Below are 25,254 nucleotides of genomic sequence, written 5' to 3'. Positions count from 1 at the left end.
CGGGTGCCAGTGTCCTGGGACAGGGCGTCCCCTAACCCAACCCAGCCCCAAGATGAGGCCCGGCCTGGTTGTCCCCCTGGATTCACCCTCTCTCTCCAGCGCTTCCTTCCCACTCTTCCTCCTGGTTCGGCCTCCCTCTCCTTTCTCTCCCTGGCAGCCTGACTGTCTGCACTTTAGATCAGCGCAGGAGCCCACCTGGGGAGCCTGGTTAAGAGGCCATGCTTGTGCAGGACGGGCTGTGTCCACTGGTCACGGGCCAGTGAGGAATAAGAGTGGATCAGCCAGTACTACCCAAAGCCATCCACAGATTCAATGAGATCCCTATCCGATTACCCATGGTATTTTTCACAGAGCTAGAACAAAAAAATTCTAAAAATTATATGGAACCATAAAAAGCCCAGAATTGCTAAAGCAATCCTGAGAAAAAAGAACAAAGCTGGAGACATAACCCTCCCAGATTTCAGACAATACTACAAAGTTACAGTAATCAAAACAGCATGGTATTGGCACAAAAACAGACATATGGATCAATGGAAAAGGAATAAACCCACTCTTCTACGGTCAATTAATCTACGACAAAGGAGGCAAGAATATACAATGCACAAAAGACAGTTCCTTCAGCAAGTGGTGTTGGGAAAGTTGGGCAGCTGAATGTAAATCAATGAAATTAGAACACACCATACAGAAAAATAAACTCAAAATGGCTTAAAGACTTAAATATAAGATACGACAACATAAAACTCCTAGAACACAGGCAAAACGTTCTGTGGCATAAATCGTAGCAATGTTTTCTTAGATCAGTTTCCCAAGGCAGTAGAAATAAAACCAGAAATAAATAAGTGGGACCTAATCAAACTTACAAGCTTTTGCACAGCAACGGAAACCATAAACAAAATGAAAAGACGACATACAGACTGGGAGAAAATATTTGCAAATGATGTGACTGACAAGGGCTTACTTTCCAAAATATACAAACAGCTCATACAACTCAATAACAAAAAAACAACCCAATCGAAAAATGGACAGAAGACCTAAATAGACATTTCTCCAAAGAAGACATACAGATGACCAACAGGTACATGAAAAGATTTTCAGCATCACTAATTATTAGAGAAATGCAAACCAAAACTACAATGAGGTATCACCTCACACCGGTCAGAATGGCTATCATCGAAAAGTCGACAAATAATACACGCTGGAGAGGGTGTGGAGAAAAGGGAACCCTCCTACACTGTTGATGGGAATGTAAGTTGGTGCAGCCACTGTGGAGAACAGTATGGAGGTTCCTTAAAAAACTAAAAATAGAGCTACCGTATGATCCAGCAGTCCCACTCCTGGGCATATATCGGGACAAAACCATAATTTGAAAAGATACATGCACCCCAATGTTCACTGCAGCACTGTTTACAATAGCCAAGACATGGAAGCAACCTAAATGTCCATCGACAGATGAATGAATAAAGAAAGTGTGGTACATACATAGAATGGAATACTACGCAGCTGTAAAAAAGAATGAAATAATGCCATTTGCGGCAACATGGATGGACGAGATTATCATACTAAGTGAAACAAGTTAGACAAATATCATATATCACTTATGTGTGAAATCTAAAATATGATACAAATGAACTTACTTACGAAACAGAAACAGACTCACAGTGCATGGGCAAAGAAAACAAACTTAAGGTTACCAAAGGGGAAAGGGGGGTAGGTGAGGGATAAATTAGGAATTTGGGATTAGCAGATACAAACTACTGTATTTAAAATAAACATCAAGGTCCTACTATAGAGCACAGGGAACTATATTCAGTATCCTGTGATAAACCGTAATAGAAAAGAATATGAAAGAGAATATATACATATGTATAACTAAATTACTTTGCCGTACACCAGAAACCAACACATCGTAAATCGACTATACTTCAATACGAAGTTTTAAAAATAAACTTAAAAAAAGTGAATGGTTCATCCACCTCCAGAAGCATCGCCAGGCACTCAGGGCGTGGTACCACCTGCAAGGGCCGGGTAGTAAGCTGTCCTTCCCCCGTCACCTCGCCTGGGATGGAGACTCAGAGCCACGCAGACAGAGCCCCTGGCACAAGCTGATGCTGGAGAGGTCGTCCTTGCGGGGACCTTGTTGGAGAGAAGGGAGTCCTCAGGGCGTCCTGGAGTCCGGCCGCCCCATCCCCCTTGCCCAGACAGGCACCCGGAGCTGTCTGCAGCGGGGGCTCCTACAGGCACTCGGGAGGTGCTTGTTGGAAACGCATGGGCCCCGTGGGGGTGACCGGTGGGTGTGAGGAGAGGCCGGAGGCAGGGGTCAGGACACCTGAGCGACTGGTCCGCTGGCTGCCCTGGGGGAGGATGCTGGGGGCGGGGCATGGCCCATCCCTGCCCAGACCGATCATCCTAGATCTCGGGCGCCAGGCCTGACGTGGCAGGAGGCACCGCATCCTCCTGCCCACGGGGTGAGGAGGTGCCCCTCAGCCCGTCAGCCAAGCCCTGAAGGTGTCCTGCAGGCGCAGGGGGAGGCTGGGTCTCCCCCTTGTCCCCCACTCTGACTGCCCCAGGCCTTCTCTGACGGTTGGCTGGCGACGCTGCTCATGGGAGGTTGATCCCCTTTGGTGAGTTCCATCCTGGTGGTGCCGATGGTCTCCTGGGAGACCGCCAGACCCTCCAGGGAGGGGCACGCGGAGAGCCGTAGGCGGGGCAGAGGGCGGCCCCGCCTGGCAGGGTGGGACCTTCGGTGCATGACACGCAGGCCCTTGGCCGGTGCCGCCATCCCTCACAGGAGCTCAGCGGTGTCGGAGCCCGAGGACGTGGAGGCCTGGGTGGGCGCGGAGGTGCTCCGGGGCGCCCGCTGGTGACGAGGGCCTCGGCAGGTCAGCAGGCGAGTGGATGAATGTGCCTGGTGCTCGGGGGCAAGCTGGTAATTACACTTGGCCGTGACAGTCACTATGCGTGGACGGCGCTGCAGGGCAGCCCAGGGGAGCCCGTGAGGAGGGCGGTGGGGAAAGCCATTTGTTACCCTGATGCCTTCTGGGGCGGGGGCTCGGGCCCGCTGGGGCAGACCTTTCTGGGGGCCGTGCCGGGGCTCTAGGGCAGCCCCACCCCACCTGCCCGGCCACACCGTGGCCTGGCGGCTGGCCCGAGGGCTGTGTGCAGGTTCCTGGATGGCAGGGCGCCCAGGGATTGCAGAGGATGGCGGGGGCTTGCTCTGCCCAGCCAGAAGGGGGTCTCGGGGGCCGGGAGGGACTGCGGCCCCCAGACCCCCGAACTCCTGCTGCACGCCCCCTGCCAATCCTGAGGGGGCCCCCACGCCCGGAATGGAAGACCACAGTGAATGTCCAGTGGATCCCGGCCACCGTCGGGCCCGTCACCAGGCCTCTCCCCACCCTCCGTCCCCTGAATCCAAGGGCTGCCCACGGGCGCACACGTGAACCGTGAGGGGTCTGCCTGCCTCTGGGGGCACGACTTCCAGGCGGCTGGGACCCGCGTGCTCAGAGCCCCAGCTCCGCTCCCGCCGCCTCCGAGTCCCCTGAGGGCCTCGCGCGGGGGTCGGGCCGGGAGTGGCCCCGCCACAGACGCCGAGTGATTTAGCGACGTGATTACTTCCAAACACAATACCTCACAGAGCTTTTTATTAGATTTTCTCTCTTTCCTTCCAAATGTTCTTTGGAAATAAACACCTGGGGCTGTTATACTTTATATTACTCAGTTTAATTAGCTTTTAAATCACATAATGTCACCGGACCGCTCTCAGATGTCGGCTGTCTGGGCCAGGCTGGGGGACCTGGGTGCCACCCCACGTGTCTGCCCCTGTGAGGCTCTCGCAGCCGTGACTGGGGGCTCGTCGGCCTGCACCTCTCAGACGGGACATGGGCTCCACGAGCAGCCTTCTCCGTGTGGCCTGAGGTCCAGGCTCTGCTGCGATGGCCACGTGCCCCGCCCCAGTGCCTGGCAGCAAGGACAGCGGCCTGGAAATCCGAGGGGTGGGTCGGAGCCCCCAGGAGCTTTGGAACCGGGCGCGAGGCCCAGGGAAGGCCACTCAGACGAGGCCAGCGGGAGTCGTGTTAGGACAGACCCTGTGCCAGGTCGCTCGGGAAATTAGATTCCCCCGTAAGGTCACACCCTCTGATGGAAAATTAAGCAGTATTTTCCTAATCGAGCGTGACTGTTCCTTCTTGGAGGGGAGGTGGCCTCCTGTCCAGTGTTTTGTGGTTCATCGTGAAGTCAGCCGCTCCCCATGTGTGCCTCGTAGGAAGCCCTGTGCATCCGGGGGTGGCCCAGGTCGCCTTCCACAGCAGGTGGGAGGCGGGAGCCCCCCGACCTACCCGTCTCTCACGTCTGTCCTCGGTCCCCCTTTAGGCCCAGGTCGGGGGTCTTCTCTGGGTCCTGCCCGAGAAGCTGCCCCCAGTTCTCAGCTGTGGGACCAGCTCAGCACGGCCCGCGCAGCCCCTCCCCTGGTGGCCGCCAGGGCCCAGATGCACTTAGACGCGTAAATACGCGAGTTGGCGCGGCTTCCCCTCCTGTGCGGGGTCACGCCGCCAACCGCAGGGGCATCCGAGCGGGGCAGACGCGGCCCTGCGTGGGGTGTGAGCCTGCGTGTGTGCACGGGCACACAGGCGTGGGTCTACCGCACACGCTCACACACAGTTGTGACAGGACGGAGGAAACGGCGTGTTGACGTAATTGTGCGCGTTGGATGTTTCCGTCGTCGCGTTTTCCTAGGGTGACACGCCGTTCGTACAGAGTGAGGATTCTTTTGTATACCACAGTCAGTGTGAGCTGTTGGCTGTCCCCCTGAGGCCTGGGCCAGTGTCCTGTGGGTGGCCCGACTTGCGCCACGGGGACGTGGGCAGCAAGGTCACCACCAAGGCTCTGGCCTTGTCCTCGCTTGAGCCAGAATCACGTGAAATCCCGACCGTCTCCCCAAGTGGGCCCAGCCCTCGTGCTGTCCTGCTCCCAGAGCTCCGGCCCAGCCTGTGACGCACGGGAGGGCCGGCGACACTTCACGAGCCTTCCCTCGCCTGGTCTCCCAGCCCCGGTGGGCCCGAGCTCAAGGAGACCTCTCTCCGCCGTGAGACGGGCCACGGTGCAAGTGCGGCGTGGGTGGTGACCCTCGGCCTCGCAGGAGCAGCTGGCAGCGTGGGTCTGGGGCCTCGGGGCACGTGTCCTGCCGGTGGCCGTGGGGCCTGTGGGCCCAGGGTTTCCAGGGTTCAAAGGAGCTGGAAACAACCAATATTTATGCTAAATTTCCTGAATTTGAAACAGTGGCTCACACTTGTAAACAACACTCTGCATCAAGCAAAACACACGGGGTGAGGTTCAGCCCACGAGCCACGTGCGGGCGTGCAGACCACCCAGGGCGCCTCCACCGCTGGCGGGCAGGGCTGACGGTCAGGCGCCGACCACCCGGTCTCTGCACCAGGCTGGGCCAGACCCTGACCCCTGACTCGCACTCGGCCGCAGCCGGCGTGAGAAAGGTGAGGGCGGAGGGCACGACGGTAACGTTCACCTGCTCACGCGGGCAAGGTGGCGGGCTGTGTGTGGAGCACCCGGCAAAGGGCCCCTCCATCAGAGGGTCCCTCCAGCCCCACCCCAGCACTTCCTGACCCCTCCCTGCTCACGATGAGTAGCTGCCCCCGGGGGTCCCCGCGGTTGACTGAAAACCCAGCGTTGTTCCTGGTGTGCTCAGAAAGGGCCGGTCGGTGTCTGGTTAAACTGTTACTCCCGGTGAGGCCGATCGGCCCGGCAGTTGGGAGACGCACAGCTACATGCGGGACGGAAGGCGAGAGTCCCGGGGACCTCAGCCTGCCCCAGCGGGGACCCAGAGCCTGGCGCTGACCCCAGGCGAGGGGCGGGAGCTGAGGATTCGTGTGTCTGAATGTTTATTGAGGACGCGTCACGTCAGGCCCCGGGCCCACAGCAGGGGTCCCGTGTGGCCCCCGTCTTCGTCGCTGTCACACGAGGTTCCTGGGGGTCTGTCCTGGGAGCAGATTCTGAGGCTGCGCCGTCCTGCCCTTGGGCGGGGACGGGCCCCACGCAGCCCAGGACTCGGCGTCAGAGCCCGGATGCCTCCGGTGTGCTTTGTCCGGGGCGGCCACTCGCCGCGTTGGGTCAGGGAGGCCGATGCCTGGGGCCCTCCGAACCTTCCTCAAGGACCAGCTCTGCAGGGTCCCCTGAACCGCCGCGCCCTCTGGTCGCCACCGCGCAGTGAGGACGTGTCCTATGTCCTGAGAGGGAGCTGGTGCTTACTCGACAGAAAAGGCCGGCGAAGTTGGGAAGGATACGCAGTCTTCACACACCCCAAAGAGAGCAATTTCCCTTTCCCAGGTCAGATACGAATGTTAGAGTCCTTTAAAAAATCATTTCCGAGATTAAATCACAGGAAGATACCTGCAAGAAGTGAGGAGATTATTTGTATTCCGTTCTTGGGTCCAGGGAGCATATCAACTGCAGAATATGTTTTGAAATTTCTTTTTTTAAATGAATGTGGTCAATGAAAATGCAGAGCTCTCAGCAGGACGTGAACTCTCCTATTGCAAGATGAAGAAAGTCCCGTAATACAATTCAAGCCCCATGAAACAGGTCTGAAAGCAGAGAGCACCCTCGTGCAGGGTGAGGTGCTGATGGAACAGAAGATGCACTTCACACGTTCTGCACACGCAAACTGCATCAGCTGGAGCATTTTGTGCAGAGAATGAAGCACTTCCTCCCTTTTGCTCTCATTGTCTGCAGTGGGGGCAGGGCAGGGGGTCCCCGGGTGAATGCGGGTGCACACACAGCATCTCCTGCCTGAGGCCTGAGGCCGGACGGGGCCTGGGGGAGCGCGAACCCTTTGCTTCCAGCTGCTTCTTTGTAGGGAGCCCTCGGTTCAGGCGACCCCCCCCAGATCCTGGCGGTCGCTTGCTGGTACTCGTCCTGTGCCCGACACCCTGTGGGTCCCAGCCGTGGGTGGACGCCTGGGTGCCAGTGACGCGTCCGATGGGCGCCCTCAGGGGTGGGCCTCCCTTGGTGGCTTTGGCGTCGTCCATCCTGGCAGTGAGATGCCGTCCAGCCGGGGCAGAGGGTGCCCCCGCCCCATCTGTGCTCTGACCTGCCTGGGAGTCGCAAGCCTCGTGGAGCTGGAGGGCAGGGCAGTGTGAGAAGCTGTCACCTGGTGACTGCACGTGCCGCCTGGCACGAGCACGGAGCCCCTGGGAGAGGACCCGCCCAACGCGACAGGGCGGGGTGCCTGGACCAGGTGCATGCATGGAGGTGGAGGGAGGTCTCGGGCCTTGGCGTGTGCTGGGGGGGAGACGGCTCAGCACCCACATGGCTCGCCAGGGCCGCGGCCTTTTCTCCAAGGAGGCCAGCCCTGACCAAACCCGCTGCCTCAGAAACGAGTCTGCGGCCCGAGTCTCCACACCCGCCTTTGGTTTTGATTCCGTATTAGCAAAAGAGCCCAGCAGGAACCATGCACTTCAGCAATGAGATGTTTTAATTGCATCTTAAAATAGAATTGCAATAAAGAACATAAAACTGAGACTAACCATTTGTATTTAAGGGAGCCCCCAGCACGGTCAGAGGCGGGCAGGCTAATGAAGTCTGCCCAGTCACCGAGCCACAGCCCTCAGAAGGGCACCGGAGGCCTCGGCCCGCCTGGCTGCCCTGGACCCTTTCCCACATCCAGCCGTGCCATGCAGGGCGGGCGCTGCCAGGGTCTTGAAAACAAGAGAGGAGGGTGGGATCCGGCTGGGCTGATTATCGTCCGTCAAAGAATCTCTGGGTTCTACCAGGAAGAGAGAGGAGACCACGTTCTTGTCGGGCTGGCTGTCCAGGGGTGGGGGCGGCTAGCGGGCAGCCGCGCCCGGGCTGCAGTGGATCTCGAGCTGTCACTGGAGGTTCCTGCACCGTCCTGACAGGACGACCAGGTCCACCCTTCCAGCCGCCCTGCCTCCTGGGGGCTCCTGGGAGCCTGCGTTCACTCCAGGAGCACAGCGACTGCAAGCCCGGTACCATCCACCCACCCCTGCAGACCTGAGCCCAGCCTCCAGCTTAGGGTCCAAACAAACTCATCCTGGCGCCCAAGTCAGCTTCCATACTGAGGGGGGGACAGAGGTGGCCACGGTCCTTTAACCCGCACACACCGTGCCCTGCCCTCCAGGCTCCTGGCTCTGCTCCTCTGCATGGCGAGCAGGGGACGACGGGGGGTCAGAGGTCTGCGGCTGCGGCGGCCGATGCCCAGTAAGTGTCTGAGGACTGGCCGAGGGGCCGTGTGGGCAAGGGAGCCCCGAGGGGGGGGGCAGGGGCTGGGCACCCCACGAGTGCGGAGCCTCAGGATCCTTGGGCGGAACGTCTACCTCTGGTTCCCGTCCTGCTTCGAGCACCAGTGTGGTTTAGCTCCAGAGCGGAGAGCAGAGCCAGGCCCTGAGCGGGGAAGGCTGGGGCTGGGATCCCGGATGAATCCACCTCCAACCTCCCGGGCTCAGGGCCGCGGGGCCGCAGCTACACGGAAGCCCAGGGCTCAGGTGGGAAGGGCTGAAACCTGTTGCTGCTTCCTCTTATTTAATTACCAGCGTGGCAGTTGCAGAGTTGAAATGGAGCTTAAAAAGCCTTTGTGAGTAATTAGTGTCAAAAATACAAGATCTACAAAGCCGTAAACTCACAGCTTGGTGATGTTACCAAGTAGTAATTAAAAAGGAAAAAAGAAAATTCCGTTCCAAGATCAGATCTTCAGCCAAAGGTGAAAAACAAGGCAGTGTGCACATGATCCGGTGCTGGGGGTGAGGGGTAGTCAGCACAGGCTAGCGGCACACGGGCGCGGGCTGGGGCCCCTGGACGTCACCGGGCGCACCTGCGGTCCCCAGCAGGGACGGCGGGCCCAATGCGGACCGAGCAGGCTCCCGCAGACCGTCACCTGCCCGAAACGAGGGGCCGCAGCGGGTGTGCCCGAGACTGTCGCCCCTCACTGTCAGGCCTGGGTCCCGCCGTCCGTGTACCCGTGTCCAGCAGTAGCAGCAAAAGGAGGCAACTTGGGTGAAAGAGGAGAGAACCCCACTCCCGCCCAAGCCGCTCCATCGATGGAGGGAGACCCGTGGCTGCTGGGTCATCGTATTGGACGTTTGTGCTGCAGGCGCTTATGCAGCCCAGCGTGAAGACTGGAGAGCGTCACCCAAGTGTCACGGTCGTGCAGAGGTGTCGGGGAGGCTCGAGCCGGGCTCGCGGGGGCAGCACGGGTTCGTGGCTGGGAGAGGGGAGGCCGCGTCCAGCAGCAGGACTGGAGGGGGGTGTCGGCCGAGAGGGGAGTGCGGGTGTCGGCAGAGGCCGGGTGGCGGGCATCTGTGTGCCACCCTCCCTGCACTGCCATCTTGAAGTCACAGTCTTGGCCTCCAGTTTTGTTCTTCAAAGTTTGGGGAGCTCTAGGTTCTCGGCACTTCCATATTAATTTTAGACCCAGCTTGTCAAGTCCTACACGGAAAGCCTGCTAAGGTTTGATTAGGGTTACATTGAAGCTGTAGGTCACTTGGGGAGAATTGCCCTCTTGACAATACTGAGTCTTCCAACCTGTGAACAGTTTCTCTCTCCATGCTGCCTTCTCGTTTCCAGGGCACAGGTGTCTCACGTCTTTTGTCCAATTTATCCCTAAGTTTTTCATGTTTTTGATGCAATCATGAATTGTTTTTTACTTTTAATTTCTTTTTGTCGCTAGTATATAAAAACAGTTCTTTTTTGTAAAATTGACCTTTTATTTTGCAATTTTGCTGACCTCACATATTAGTTCTAGTAGCTTTTTAATGTATTCTATTGTATTTTCTACAGAGGCAGTGATGTTATCTGTAACAACAGTTGTGCTTCTCCCTCTCCAAACTTGGAGGGTTTTATTTATTTTTCTTGCCTTATTTCCCTGGCTAGAACCTCCAGAACAGTGTTGAGTAGAAGTGGTGAGAGTGAACATTCTTGTCCCAAGTTCAACCTGAAGGGACTCATTCAATCTGAAGCCACTGAGTGTGCTGTCAGCTGTGGGTCGGTCGGAGATGTCCTTTATCGGGCTGAGGAAGTTCTGGTCTAATCCTTGTCTGCAGAGGAATTTTTTGAGGAATGCATGTTGGGTTTGGTAAAGTCCTTTCTCTGCATCTATTGAGATATTGTGGTTTTTCTTCTTTACTTTGTTCATATGTTGAATTGCTTTTTCTAATGGTAAACCAGCCTTGCATTCCTGGGATAGAACCCACTTGTCTTACCTTTTTTGTATGTTATTGGACATGCATTTGCTTACTGTTTTTTTTTTTTTTTTTTAATGAGGATCTTGAATCAGATGCGTATGTTTGATTGATTGATTGATTGATTGATTGATTTTGGCTGTGTTGGGTCTTCGTTTCTGTGCGAGGGCTTTCTCCAGTTGTGGCAAGCGGGGGCCACTCTTCATCGCGATGCGCGGGCCTCTCACCGTCGCGGCCTCTCTCGTTGCGGAGCACAGGCTCCAGACGCGCAGGCTCAGCAGTTGTGGCTCACGGGCCCAGCCGCTCCGCGGCATGTGGGATCTTCCCAGGCCAGGGCTCGAACCCGTGTCCCCTCCATTAGCAGGCAGACTCTCAACCACTGCGCCACCAGGGAAGCCCTGCTTACTGTTTTGTTTAGAATTTTTGCGTCTCTACTCCTGAGGATTATTGGACTGTATTTGTTTTCCTTGTACTGTTATTGTCTGATTGTGGCATCATGGTGATGCTTGTCTCACAGAATGAGTTGGAGAGTGTTCCTCCTCTTCCATTTTCCTAAACAATTTATGTAGAGTTGGTATTTATTTATTCCTTAAAGGTTTGATAGAATTCACCAGGAAAGCCATCCAGCCTCGGAGATTTCTCTGTGAGAAGGTTTTCGCTACAAACTCAATACCTTTAATAGACGTAGGACTCTTCAGGTTATCTCTTTCCTTTGTAGTGAACTTTGGTAGTTTTGGTGTCTTTCAAAGAATTTTTCCATTTTATTTAAGTTGTCAAGTTTATTGGCAAGAAGTTGTTCATAATGTTCCCTTACTATCCTTTTAACATCCATAGAATTAGTAGTGCTGTCACCGCTCTCATTCATGATGCTAGTAATTTGTGTCTTCTTTTATTCCTGATTAATCTGACCAGTTTATCAATTTTATTAATCTTCTGAAAAAAAAATCACTTTTGGTTTCATGATTTTCTAATGCTTTTCTATTTTCTATTTCAGTGATTTCTGCTTTGATCTTTATTTCCTTTCTTCTGCTTACTTTGGGTCTACTTTGCCCTTTTTATTTTAGTTTCTTATTTATGTATTTATTTATTTAATTCCGGCCACGGCACGTGGGATCTTAGTTCCCTGACCAGGGATTGAACCCTGCAGTAGAAGCACGGAGCCCTAACCACTGGACCGCCTGGGAAGTCCTCAAGGTCGAAGCTAAAGTCTTGATTTGACTCCTGTCTTCTCTTCTAATGTAGACCCTTAGTGCTATAAATTTTCCCCCAAGCTCTGTTTTACCAGCATTCCACAAATTCTGATATTTTATTTTTATCGTCATTCTGTTTAAAAGTGCTAGTTTCCCTTTTGATTTTTTCCTTGACCCATAGGTTACTTAGAAGTATATTATTAAGTTTCCATATATTTTGAAAATTTCCAGATAGCTTTCTGTTATTACTTTATGATTTAATTTCACTGTGGTCAGAGAACATAGTTTGTTTGAAATGAATCCTTTTAAATTTATTGAAATTTGTTTTAAGGTCCAGAATGTTGTCTATCTAAGTAAATATACTCGAAAATAATTTGTATTCTCCTGGAGTATGCTATAAATGTGAGGTCAAGTTTTTTTTATAGTATTGTCAAATCTTCTGTATCTTTGCTCGTTTTCTATCTTCCTTTTCTATCAGTAGACAGAGAGGTATTGAAATCTCTGACTATAATTATAGACTTGTCTATTCCTTCTTGCATTTCTGTTGGTCTTTATTTTGTGTATAAATTAATCCCTTTATTGTTTTGAAATGGCCTTTTTCCTTGATGATATTCTTTGCTCTGAAATCTAACTTGTTTGGTATTAACATGGTCACTGCAGCTTTTGGCTTCTGTTAGTGTGGTATATCTTTTTCATATTTTTACTTTTTTATGAGCCTTATATAGTTGAGCCTTGCAAGTCTATCCAGTCTGACAATCTCTGCCTTTTTACTGGGGTCTTTAGACTATTTACATTTAAGTTGATTACTGCTCTGATTAGGTTTATGCCCACATCTCATTGTTTGTTTTCAGTTGGTCCTATGCTTTGTTCCTCTTTTTCTGCCTTCTCCTAGATTAATTGAATAATTTGTACAAATTCATGTATCTCCTTTTTTGACTTGTTAACTATAACTTTATCTTGCTGTTTTACAGATTGCTTTAGGACTTACAGTGTACATCTTATCACAGTCAACTTCAAGTGACATAATATCGCTTCACGCAGACTCTAAGAACCTTGGAGTTCTCATGCTACATGCATAAACCTTCCAGTTTTCTCCTTCCTGCCTTATTCAACTCCTTGAAATACATTTTACTTATACACATACTGTAAACCTCACAATAAACTGCTACTATTTTTGTTTAAATAGTCAATTACCTTTTAAAGATATTTAAATAATACTTTAAGTTTTTTCACGTATTTCATATGCAGCTTCCACTTCCTTGTTCGTTGAAGGAATGAGGTGTTCTTCATTCTTCTTGTGTACGCCCATATTTCCATCTTCATCTTCCTTCTCTGTGAAGGGCTTCCTTCAACATTTCTTGTAGTATCAGTCAGCTGGCGATAATAAGTTTTTTCAGGTCCTACATGTCATTTTCACCGGGTGTACAATTCTAGGTTGACTTGGTTTTGTTTTGTTGTTCTTTCTGTGCTTTACAGATACCGTTCCACGGCCACCTGGCTTCCATGTTTCCCGTGAGAAATCTGCTTTCAGCCCTCTTTGTTCCTCTGGTCATGTGTTTGTTTTTCTCTGGCTGCTTTAAAAATGTTCATTATTGATTTAGAGTGGTTTCATTACCATGTACTTTGGTGTCATTTTCGTCATTTATTTTTTTGTGCTTGGGGTTCATTGAACTTGTTGGATCTGCCAGTTTACAGTTTTCATCACATTCAAATGTTTTGGGCTATTGTTTTTTCCAAGTATTTTTTCTGTCCTCCTGTATTGGTAAAAATCCATCACTGAATAACAGATTATCCCCAAACTTAGTCGCTCAGTTTCCAAAGGCCAGGAGTTGAGTGCACTTAGCCCAGCCCCCTCCTCAGAGTCTCTCACAGGCTGCAGTCACCTCACATCCCCACCAGGAGAGGATCAGCCCCTGAGTTCACTCACGTGGGTGTGGGCAGCACTCAGCTAGTTCCTCGTCATGTGGATGGTTCATGGCTTCTCTGGTTCTTGCTTCATCAGAGGCAAGAACCAGAGAGTGAGAGCAGCTCAGAGCCACTGTCCACTGTGACACCACCTCACAAGCGACGCCCCATCATTTGTGCCGTGTTTTTTACACAGAGTCCATCAACCTCTAGGATAGCGGGTTGCGTGGGATGCCAGTGCCAGGAGGCGGGGTCGCTGGGAGCCGTCTCAGAAGCCGCCTGCACACGCGTCGTCTCGGCCTCTCCAGGGGCTCAGGTGCCCGTGTGGTGTGTCCCTCGAGGGCCCCACGGCTCGCTCTTGTGTGCACGGTTCTTTCTCTTTCATTCTTTTCTCCTCTCTCTTTCATTGTGAATGGTTTCTGTTTCTGTTTTCAGGTTCACTAAACTTTTTTCCCCAGCACCCGATCTGCCGTTAATCCCACCCAGGACACTTAGTCTTCACCTTTAGAAGTTCAATTTAGCTTTTTCTATACCTTGTACGTCTTCAACTTTCTGAACACCTGGAATAAAGTTATAATGACTGATTTAATGTCATCTGCTGATTCTAGCATCACTATCAGTTCTGGATCCGTTTCAGCCATTGCTTGTTCTCTTCACTGGGAATCACATGCTCCTGACTTTTGCATGCTTGTCATCGTTGATGGGTGCCAGGCGTGGTGAATTTCTTCCCGTTGGGGGCTGGGTGTTTCTGTCTTCCTGTGACCGCTCCCAAACTTTGTTCAGGGGTGTTACTTACTTGGAAGCAGATTCTTTCAGGTCTCAGTTTAAGAGCTGTGAGCCAGGGACTTCCCTGGCGGTCCAGTGGTTAAGACTGCACTTCCACTGCAGGGGGCGCAGGTTCGATCCCTGGCTGGGGAACTAAGATCCCACATGCCGCCAGGTGTGGCCAAAAAAAAAAAAAAAAATTGTGAGCGGGACCAGAGCAGCATGTAGTCGAGGGTGACTGTGCTCTTCCGAGGGGAGGCCCTCGTGTGCCCTGTGACAGTGGGCTTCTCTGGGGTGGCCGCTGAGGACGGGCCCTGCTCCAGCTGCGGGAGCTTCTCCTGCACTGGTGGTGTTTGCTCTGATCCTCGTGGGTGTTTTTTCCTGCCTCAGGTGGTTTGTTACCTGTGTGCTGATCAGTACCCTGCTGAGTGCTCGGGCACCCTCCGCTCAGTCCTTCCTCCAGGCGTGGCTCTCCTCTCGGGTGCTCTGTCCTGCACCCTCTGGCCGCCTGGGTCTCCCCAGACTCTCAGCTCAGAGAGTCCACCGGCTCTGCCCGGGCCTCTCCCTCACTGTGCCCAGAAAGTCTCTCGAGGGGTGAACGGGGCCGTCACAGGGCTTGCTTCCCGTCTCCCGGGACCGTGCCCCTCATTCCCACGTGTCCCAGGACTTGAAAGCACTGTTGCGTGTTTGTGTCTCATTTTTCCGGTTGTTTCAGGCAGGTGGGTAAATCTGCCCGCTTCTCCCGGAGCCTGCCGAGCGTTTTGACAGGTGTTATCATCTGAGCCCACCAGCAGCCCTCTGGGGTGGGAACACAGGCATGCGTCCCCCCTTAAATTGAGGAAAGTCCAGCTCAGAGAGGTGAAGTGAAGTGCCCACGGCCACACAGCAGACAGGAGGGCCGCCAGCGGTGAGCCCAGCTTCTGACTCCGTCGCTGCCGTTCATCCAGCCGCATCGCTCTTCAGGTGGTTCCGCGGCCCCCGCGGGCTCCGCACAAAATTACTCCGAGGCTGTGTGACTTGTCTCGATGGGGAGCGAGGAGGGGGAGGCTTCCTGGATGAGGGCTGGAGGGACGCGTGGCCCAGCCCACTTGACGGAGGAGGCGGGGGCCCGGGGGGGCGGCGGGCCCAGGGCCGGGGGAGCCGGGCCTTCGGGTCCTCTCTGGCCCCTGCCCCCTGAGAACGTGGAAGGAGGCGGTTGGCTCTGTGGTGCCCACCCCCACTCGCACCTCCCCTGTCCACGGGCCTCTGCCCCCAGGAACCTCCTGGAAGGAGGCCTCGGGCGCCCACCTGTGAGGGGCAGGGCTCCTGGAAGTGACCGCTCGGGCCCTCGATGCCCCGCGTGCGCCCTCCCCCCTCGTGAGGCTGCAGGAGCAGCTGCGTGTGGATCTAAAGCGGAGCATCTAGCAAGATGGAGGGCGGTATAAATAGAATAATAATAATAATAATTGCGGGTTTGAGACGGATCTGCAACTGTTGGGGTGCCTGGCCTTGCCCCCCACAATCGCTCTTGGGAAAGGTCACCCCTAGCTGGGGACGGTGAATTCCAATAACGCTGGTATAATTAGAACATGCAGTATTTAGATGTTTTTTCAGTACAATTAAGCGGGGATAATTGGGTGAGCTATTTTGCTGGACATGCTTTTTTGCCAGCTTCCGTTCCCTGGAACTTCGTGCCGGGACAGCGCTCTCAGCTTCTGGCCAAGTTGTCCTGACCCACTTGCCGCCGTGTCCCTTGCTTGTTCGCACGCATCAGCGTCTGCCTGGGCCTCCCGCGGCCACCTGCCCTGGGCTCTGGGGACCCAGAGCGCAGCGGCCGCTCCCAGTCGCCCCTGGTCTGGGAGCCACGCCCGGCCGGCCTCATGGGGTGCGGAGGCATCTGCCCTCGGAGAGGGAGGCTGGCCGGGCTTTGGAGGCGGCAGGGATGCGCTGGTGGGCCCACAGTGGGCTGGGACAGGGCCCTCGAGGCGCCAGGCAAGGGAGAGAGCAGCCGGAGTGGGCCGGGAGAGCTCGTCCTCGTGGCCGGCGAGGAGGGCTCCACGGGGCCAGGCTCTCAGGGAGCCAGAGGCGGCTGTGCGTGCATCTCTCCGAAGAACACAGGTGGGCAGGCGGCGCAGAGACTTCCACAGCGTCTGCAGGCTGCCGGCCGCCACGCTGGGTGTCACCCGTGGCCCAGGACACCGGGGGCGGGCGGGCGGGGGCACCCCCGGAGGTGCCCTCCCACGGGCGGGGAGGATCTGGGAGGAAGCCAGCCAGGTGTTCCCCCCCTCAACCCCCGCGAAGCTCACCCCAGCCCTGGAGGCCGACAGGTGGTGACGGCACCGTGGCAGGGCGTCCCACGAGCCCCAGTCCCAGACACCGTGTGTCCCCACCACGGGCCCCGCTCGGCCCCCGGCCTGGGAGCCGGTGAAGCCACACGTCAGCACGTGCCTGTAGCAGGGACGCTGTGTGTATTTGTCCATTCTCAAAGCTGTTCAGGCCTTGTGGATATAATTTAGATATTGTTTTTTACTGATTACAAATATGTGCAGTCATAGTAAAAACCCTGGAGAATTCAGAAAACCGTAATGAACCACCTTTCATCTTAGCCCTGTGAGCTCCCCAACCGGCGTTCCTGTTCCGATGCCCTCGCCAGCAGCCTCATCCTCGCTGTGGGGGGCTGTGCTGCGCGGGGGGCGGCGGGCGCCCGAGGGGGCACCCCCAGTGCCGGCTCCAGGGCCTTCTCCAGCACAGAAGTTTCAAGAGGACGCTGGCCGGCTGGGACAAGCCGCCCTCCCCAGGTCAGCCCGTGAGCGCATGAAAGCACTTGGAATGTGTTAGATTCCGGCTTGAGAAGCCCTGACTCCGCTCTGAAGACGGGGGTGCTTTGATTTCCTCGCAGCTAATCCAGGCAGAGAGCAGTGTCTGCTGCATCCCGTCACCTCGGAGGGCAGGCAGCGGGCTGGGCCTGAGCCCGGGCCACCCCCTGGACTGGGCCGACCTGGTCCCATGTGTCCCTCAAGCTGGGCGCTTTTATTACACGCCTGACCCCTCCCGTCCAGCATGGTCAGCACATCTTACTGGGCAGTTTGCTTTTTTAAAAACTACGCCCTGGTTTTAAGTGAACAGCCCCTAATTAGAGTGCCGTACGAGGTACCCGGGGACCAGGTAGCGTTGAACACAGGAGGCTGATGGGCACGTCCTGGGAACACGGCAGCTCCGTGGAACTGGGACACGGGCCCCGGGTACCACGTCAGGGGAGGAGCCGGGAGCCGTGGGGTTTGCCTGGACGCGGGTCGAGATGAGAGAGAAGCACTGGGCCCCTCCTTCCCGCACCTCCACCCCTGCCACAGCTTCCGGGTCTTGAGGGCGGCCGGGGGTCCCGGAACTGCCCGGGGGCGGAGCGAGCCCCGGGCGATGCCCGCGGGTGGACAGGGGCCCCAGGCGGCTCCCTGTTGGTCGGGGTTGAGCCGGCCCTGCTCGTCGGAGTGGCAGCCCCGATGCAGACACCGCGAGGCGCGTCTGACCCGCACGCAGAGCCTGCAGGGGCCTGGGGAGGCGCCCAGAGGACCCCCGGTTTAAGTCGGAGCGGAAGGCCACCTCTCGGGGGAGCAGGGGCTGGGGGAGGGCCAGGTTGGGGGGAGGGGGTCGGGCCGGGGTTGCCCCTAACCCTAACCCGCACGGCCAGGGGACTCGGCTGCCCTTTCGGGCCCCCGACTCCCTCCTCCCCCTAACCCCCCACCCAGCCTGTGTTGAGCCGACAGCAGGAGAACTGGCCCCTCTGACATTTACGGGGAAAAACTCAGAATCAAGAGCAGGAGGCAGAAATTAAAGGATTTTCCTGGTAAAGGTCAGAGTGGTTTCTCTTATTTTTGTTGGAAAATGGTCTGTGTTGAACCATTATGACAAGGCTAAATGTGTTAACGGGCAACGGAGCAGGGCCGGCCGCCCGCGGGGGCCGGGGCCGAGTGAGACGGCACACAGCCAAGACGGCCTCAGCACCGCGAGCTCCGAGGCCGCTCGGCGGGGTCGCGGGTCGGAGGGCAGGGGGCAGGCCGATGCAGAGCTGGAGCAGCTCCTTCCGAGATGCCCCCGCTCCTCCCCTGGGGTCTCGGAGGGCCCCCTCCGCAGCACATCCAGACCTGCACCTCGTCGGGCCTCCTTGTGCCCTGCTGGGCCCGCCGGGGGGGCACCCTCAGGCTGCTGGGCAGAAGGGAGCCTTTTGTTGCAGACGGCCCTGCTGAGCTGTAATCCACACCTGACGCTGGAAGGTTTTCATCCCCCACAGAGAAGGCCCATGCCCACCGGCAGTCGCTCCCCTTTCTCCCTCCCCGACCCCCGTCCCAGCCCCCGTCTCGGCGGCTTTGCCTGCTCTGGCACTCGCCAGAGCGCGTGGAGTCACACCGACGGGGCCTTCCGTGTCTGGCCTGGCGTGTGCTCTCGAGGGTCGTCCGTGGTGTCGTGTGTACAGAGCAGTGTTCCTTCCGTGGCTGCGCTGCACTTACCTGTTCGCCTGTCGGTGGTGGTTTCTGCGTTTTGACTTACGTTGAATGTTGCTGCCATGAACGTTCCTGTGCCGGTTCCTGTGTGGATGTGTGTTTTCACTTCTCCTGGGCACGTACCCAGGAGTGGAATTGCCGGGCCACGTGGCTCACTCGTGAGGAACCGCCAGACTGTTTGCGCAGCGCCCGCCGTGCCCGCCTTCCTACTTCCCCGCGGCCTTCCCAGCACCGCGTCGCCTGGGTTACAGCTGTCCTCGCGGGCCTGAGGCGGGTCTCACCGTGGGCTCCACTTGCGCTTCCCTGAAGACACAGGTGGTGGTGTGGCCATTTGCCTGTATCCTTTGGGAAAAGGTCCATTCGGACTGTTCGCCCACTTTTTAACTGGGTCATTTGTCTTTCTACTGTTGAGTTGTAAGAGCTGCAGGTGGACCCTGCACACGAGTCCTTTATCAGACGTGTGTCTTGGCGGGGGTCGTTTCTCAGGGTCCCCGTGGGCTGGGAGGAACGTGTCCACCTTCCCCCAAGCCTGGGCCGCCGTGTGGGTGGGCCGCAGGCAGCGCTGCTCCGCTTTCTGGTGGCTGTTAACAGGAATCTTGGTGAAGCGGGCGCCCGCCAAGGCGGAGCCAGGGTTCCGGCTGGCGGGTGAGTTTGGGGGTCGGCGGGAAGAAGCCTTTCCTGGTCGGCTGCCTGGGAAGGAGGGGGCTCTCCCATGGAGGTGTGCGCGTCCCCGGGTGTGTCCCTTCCAGCCTGGGATTCCCCAAGCAGAGTGGTAGCCTTCATCCTCCGAGCAGGGGTGGAGCTGACCGGGCAGGGTGGGCAGGTGGTCATTCCATGAGTGGGGGGCTGGCCCGCGGTGGCCGCCACCCCACTCGCCTCCTGACTCCCCTGAGCTGCCCCACCAGCACCACTGCCTTGCTGAACAGGGTCGCAGGCCACAGGCTTCTGTCTGGTGTACGACGGCCTCTCCCCAGGCCTGCGCCCCCAGCAGGCAGGCCCCGGGGGTCCTAACTCACCTGGGATGGGCTTGCTGGCAGGTGAGGCCCACGTCGGGGCGCCATGTGGGGTCTTGGAGCTGCCGTGGGCCTGCCCGAGGGAGGGAGGGAGCTTCCCTGTGAGCCCTGCCCGAGCGTTTGGGCACCTTCGGGCCTCTGTCCACCCCCCAGCTGCCCTGCACCCCCGGGAGCACCTGCCCTGGGCTCGGCCCTGCTCACACCTGCCTTGTGACCCAGGCCAGCCCCGAGCCATCTGCGCCTCGGTCTCCCCACTTGCACGTGAGGGCTTGACCAGCGAGTTTTGGGGGTCCCACCGTGTGGCACACACGGTGTTTAGAGGCTGGTCTTCCGAATCGCTGGGGGACAGGCCCGTCTTCCTTCGTGGTACCTCCCCAGTCACAGGAGACGCGTTTGCGTAAAGAAGCAGTGAAAGGAATTGGCCCCTCTTGGGTTCTCCAGGACTGCCTGGCCCCCCACCTGCCACCCTTCAGCAAGCCCACCGAGTGGGCTAGCTCCCAGCGGTGCCCTCAGCTGGGAGCCCCTCCGTTCCGTGCCCGAGGCCTCACAGCCGGAAGGGGCGGGATTTGAACTCGGATCAGCGGACTCGAGAGGCAGCCCCGCCGCCGCCGTGACAGAGAGCCCTGACGTGCAGCAGTGCCCGAGGGCAGCGGGCGAGAGGCCCGGACACAGCGGCCCCTCGGCCCTCCCCCTGGCACACGGGGCAGCGTGAGACCCGCCTCGGAGCGCCTGCGGCCTCGTGGCTGTCACAGGGCCCTCACGCCGGGCACGGAGCGTCCTCACAAGGGCTGGGGTCTCAGGGTGGACAGACCCGGAGGGGCTGGTGAACTGGAGCGCACGCCCCCATCCTGGCTTCTAGGTTCCAGAAGCGTGGGTGACACCCCCCACCCAGGAGGCCCGAGAAACAGCCTCGCCTGGGGGGACGTGCCTGGACTTGGGCAGATGGCCCGTCCGCGTCTGGAGCCTGGGGCAACAGGGGATTGAGTGGGGCGACCCGCCCAGGGCCCACCTGCTAACGGCATCTCCCGTGTCTCCCGCCCACCCTGCAGGCCGCGGGGCCCTCGGGCACCAAGATGCAGCTGCTGGAGACGGAGTTCTCTCGGACGGCGACGGTGCAGGAGCTCATCGGGCTGCACCTGCTGCAGCAGGCCAGCATCCCCGCCTTCCTCAGCGCCCTCACCCTTGACCTCTTCAGCCGCCAGACCGTGGCCTAGCCTGTGGCCCCCAGCCCCGCGCCTTCTGAAGGCGGAAGCAGGCAGCCGGCGGGAGCCCGCTCAGGCCCGTCCCTTGGGGTCCCAGCCCCACCAGGCCAGCTACCCAATCCCACACGGCCCGGCCTCCTGCCCAGACGGCCGTGAGCGTCAGGGCCTGATGGGGACTCCTGCGTGCCCCCCAGCCACCCCGCCCAGGCGGCCTGCACCTGCACCTGTGCACAGGACCCCTGTGGGCAGGGTTAAGCGGCTCAGGGGTGCCCCTCCCCGACCCCTGGGCTCACGGCCGCTCTGCAGGGACAGGCCACCACCTCCTCACCCTCCGTCCTGGAGAGCAGGTAGGAGGCAGCGGTGGGGGACCTCGGGGGCAGCGCTCTGGGCCGGCTTCCTGTCCCCTCCCCCGGGCGCCCCGGCCGCGCCTGCTCAAGCCCGGCTGCGCCTGGACCTTGTGGGTGAACCTGGGCTGCCGGCGAAGTTCCCAGCGCTTATGAAATAAAGGCTCCCCTCAGCCCCCACCCGGCTCACTGTGTGCGCGTCGGAGCCCCTGGGCTGACCGGCCCCTCCACGCACACGGCTCGGCACCCCCGCCGTCCTGCCGTCCCCGCCCTGTGTGCCTGTTGCAGGCGCGCGGTGGGTACCTCCGTGGAGCCCGGCAGAGGTGGGTGGGAGCGGCCTCGGGGCGTAGCCTCACCTGCGGCGCTGCCCCACGGCAGGTCTCGAGGCCATCGTCAGGGGAGGTGGGCGGGGAGGGCCGGCACTGGGTCCCTCTGCAGAGCCCAGAGCCCTGGGAGGTGTGGCCTGTGCGTCTGGGGCTGCCCCGACCCCGCCCTTCACACCCCACCCCCATCACAGTCGCTCTGGAGCTCGGTCTGTGAACGGGTCCCGGACAGGGACAGACACGGCCCAGCCAGGCCCGGGGTCACAGCAAGGTCAGCACAGGCCCGGAACCCGGAGCCCCCGGCTGGTTCGACCGCCAATACGGCCCTGGAGGAAAGTGCTGTTCCCGCTTCACAGATGAGAAGACTGAGGCTCGGCGTGCGGACTGGCTTCCCAGGGCCACAGGCTGCTCGGAACTGGACTCTGGTCCGGCTGGGGGCGTCCTGCTCTCCCCACCCCCTCAGACGCTGCGGGCGCCTCCGCGCCATCTCGCGGGGGAGGAGCGAGACTCCATGTTTCTTTGTCGTCACCAGTCGGGGGGACGGCAGCGACGCTCGCGCGAAACTCTGCCGAGCCCTGCGGAGGGCGGTCCCGCGGGTCCTGCGCTTAGTGAAGACCCCCAGTTGGGGGTTCTCCGGCAGACGTCAGAGTGCACCTTCCTTCACCCCTCAGTCCACACTGGAGCGGCCCCCTTCCCGGTGCCGCGGACACACCGGCCCAGGGTGAAGTCGCGTCTCGGGCTCTGAGCCGCTCCGTGCGAGGCGGGTGGGGAGGGGCCTCGTCCGTCTCCCTCCCTCTGTCGGGACCCCCAAGCCCGCAGTGGCGCTTCCCTGCTGCTCTGCGGGAGGAAAGGTCCCACAGATGCTGCTGGGCCCCAGGCTGGGAGCGGGGGACCAGGCCCTTGTCTCGACTCTGCCCCCGTCCCCGGCGCCGCGGAGGGCTGGGGCCGGGCTCCCGTATGGCGGAGGCTGTGTCCCCGTCACCCCAGGCCTGGCCCCGGCCTGCCTCCCGTGTGAAATTGCTGAATTCAGAGGCCGCTGACAGTGACAAAAGGCTCAAGTCAAAACTTGACGCAAAATCATCAGCCCACACAAATGCCCTGCGAGGCCCTTGTGGGCGTCCCGGCATGCCGACGGCGCCTGCTAGATGGCGGCTCCCCGACCCTCAGGGCAGGCGGGAGCGGCCAGCTGCTGCTGAGATGGCCCGGCTGGTGGGGTCACACTGGCCAGAGGGCCAGGCCGGAAGCTGGTGATCTCTACCCAGGGGTCACCACGGGGCCTACGAGGGGGTGCGCGGGCCGGGCAGGCACCCCCGCACGTGGTGGTCTCGGTTGCAGGGCCAGTACTGAAGTCCGGGAGCCCCGGTGGGAGAGGCACGTGCTGGAGGGTTGGGGGCTGACGGGTTGCGCACGTGCCACGGCCCTGACTCCCGCTGGCGACGCGTGGCCCCAAGGCCAGGTCAGCCCTCCCCGCTGCCCCTCTCGTGCCGTGGGTCCCTCAGGGCCACCTGTCCCCGGCCTCGTGTCACCTCCTGAGACTTAGTCCCTGCCCGGGTCCTGCAGCAGAGGAGCTGGGCCCCCGCCCCACACCCGGCCCCCCGTCTGTGGGAGGACGGTGGGCGCCCGGCAGCCGAGCCTCCCCGGGCCCAGCCTCCCGTGAGCACCCGGGCCTGGTCTCGCCCCTGCCCCGGGCTCTTCACCCTTCTCCTTCCTTGGCAAGGGGGTCCCTGAGGCGGCTTCCAGGTGAAAAGCCCACCCCCGGCCCGGACCGCCCACACAGCCCCAGGCTGACAGCGCTTGCGCTGAGTTGGGATTTCCTTCCCTGAAGAGGCGCAGGAGGGGCCGTCCCCACCCCCCAGGGACGCGTCTAGGTGGGACGGGGCGCGGAGGCCCCCTAACGTTCTCCCAGCTCCGCTCGGTCACCTGCTGCTGAGTTTGCCAGCCCCTCGCCCCGCCGCTGCCGGGGGCTCTGGGTGCACTCGGGTGGGGAGCCAGGCCCCAGAAGGTTCCGGCTCTGGCAGAGACCCCACCGCCGCCAGCTCGTCAGTGGGCACCAGCGCTACGTGGTTGTTAAGCCGCTAATGACTAATTTTAAGGGATTAGTGCTGCGGCGATAAACCGTTAATTGCCAGGATGGAGCGGGATTTGGCGTGCGACAGGCTCCTTCCGGCGTCCCCAAGGCTTCCAGGGAGGACGGCGCCGCCTGTCGGGGCCCCCGTGGGACCCCCGCCTCCCGCAGGGCCCGGCCCGCCTCTGCATCCAGAGGCGCCAGCTCAAGGATGCGAGCTATTCGTCGTCTCTTGCTCCTCCCTGTGCGCCTGGTTCGTGTTCTGGAAATCAGTAAACCTCCGGGCTTTCTTTAGCTCCTCATGACTCAGGTGTGGACCACGACCCGCGGTGTCACCCAGGAGCTGCCTAGAAATGCTGGGACGCGCTGGATCAGAATGTGCACTTGATGTGAGCCCACGCGGTTCACAAGCCCCGTTCCAGTTTGCGAGGCTCCCCCACCCACCCGCCCCCCGATTGAAACATCCCAGCTTACAAAGCTCCTTCCCATCCCGTGATGATCCCGCAAGCTGCGTCTTGTCCGAGAGGAGGCCAGGGTTCGGAAAGGGCAGGACCTGCCTCAGGCCTCAGGCAAGTCCGTCAGGCCCGGACCTCCTGGCTGGGGTCAGCAGCCCTCACGACCCAGCTTCTGGGTCAGACCTGCCTATTTTCCTCGTGGTTCAGTATCGCCAGGATGCCAGGACCAAGGAAGGGGCCGGGCCTCTGTCCCCAGGCAGCCTCGGAGGGGCGACTTAGAGGTCCAGGGCGTGGAGTCTAGGGCAGGACAGGAAAGGGTGTGTGCTGTGTGTGCGTGCATGGCTGTGTCACATGTGTACATGCGTGTGCGCACGGTGAGGACCGGTGGCTTTACCAAACTGCTTAAATTCCTGCTTCGGCCAAGAGAGGGGCAGGGCCTTGCCCAGTCATACAGCACAGGGGACCAACGACGGCGTGCATTCTGGCCTGCCCTGCTGCCTGTCTCCTCGTGGTTTCCATTTTCTTCTCATTCTTCTCTGTTTCTTCAACTGCACGATCTTGATGCACTTTCAGTGTAAAAGGAAAAACCCTCAGCAGCAGAAATGTCAAGGGAAGGCAAAGCCCCCTTGGCCCTGCCCCAGCTCGTCCTCTGTGATGGCCGTGTGCACCTGACACACGGGCAGACAGCGCAAGGTTTGGCCTCACTGGGCTCCTGTGTGGTTTGAAAATAACTGGCTTGTTCCGCAGCTTGGTGTTTTTCCTCACTTAACAGTTGTCTTGGAAATTTTCCATAAAAGCATCTACTGATGTATTTCATTGGGGTTTTGTTGTTATTTCCAAAACACTTAAGAAGTTTTATTGAAAACAATAACCTACAGAAACACCAGATTCTCAGTTTAAAGTAAAATGGACAGCATCTCTCAGAACTTCCATACTTCTGAACCATTTTGGTCATTACTTTAAAAAAAAAAAGAACCAAAACAAAAACGAATTTCCAGGTTCCAATTAACAAGTCTTGCTTGCAAACCTTTCTCTGGTGGGTCTGGTTCCCACCCTCCTCGTGGCTCCGGATTTTCCAGGGTGAGCAGGTTTGGGGTGATTCCCAGTTGGTTAATATTTCTGGGAACCGGCCTCCATGGCGAGCCTCAGACACGCCAGCCTGTGTCTACCCACCACGGGGACCTTCTCCCCAGAGCCCCGCCGCCTCGCCCTCCCTTGTGGGCAGAGCTGTGTCCCCACATTCATGTGTTGAATTCCTGTGCCTCAGAGGTGATTAAGTTAAAATGAGGCCGTTAGGCTGGTCCCTAATCCCGAA

The 25,254-nt window shown here is 58.3% G+C and overlaps 1 protein-coding gene across 5 annotated transcripts in view; it reads left to right on the top strand.

Annotated features, from left to right (window-relative positions):
* Window positions 1-24,750, top strand: part of MAD1L1 (mitotic arrest deficient 1 like 1) — a 332,505-nt gene extending 307,755 nt beyond the window's left edge. For all 5 annotated transcript variants that reach the window (XM_057529233.1, XM_057529232.1, XM_057529231.1 and 2 more), the window contains one exon: window positions 20,600-24,750. In XM_057529233.1, the coding sequence (XP_057385216.1) occupies window positions 20,600-20,764 (165 nt within the window). In that variant the 3' untranslated portion in view covers window positions 20,765-24,750. The remainder of the gene's footprint in view (window positions 1-20,599) is intronic.
* Window positions 24,751-25,254: the final 504 nt, after the last annotated feature.

The sequence above is a fragment of the Balaenoptera acutorostrata genome, chromosome 15, assembly GCF_949987535.1.
Source record: "Balaenoptera acutorostrata chromosome 15, mBalAcu1.1, whole genome shotgun sequence".
NCBI lineage: Eukaryota > Metazoa > Chordata > Mammalia > Artiodactyla > Balaenopteridae > Balaenoptera > Balaenoptera acutorostrata.
The sequence above is the reverse complement of the archived record's forward strand: the minus strand, read 5'-3'. Positions and strand labels throughout refer to the sequence as shown.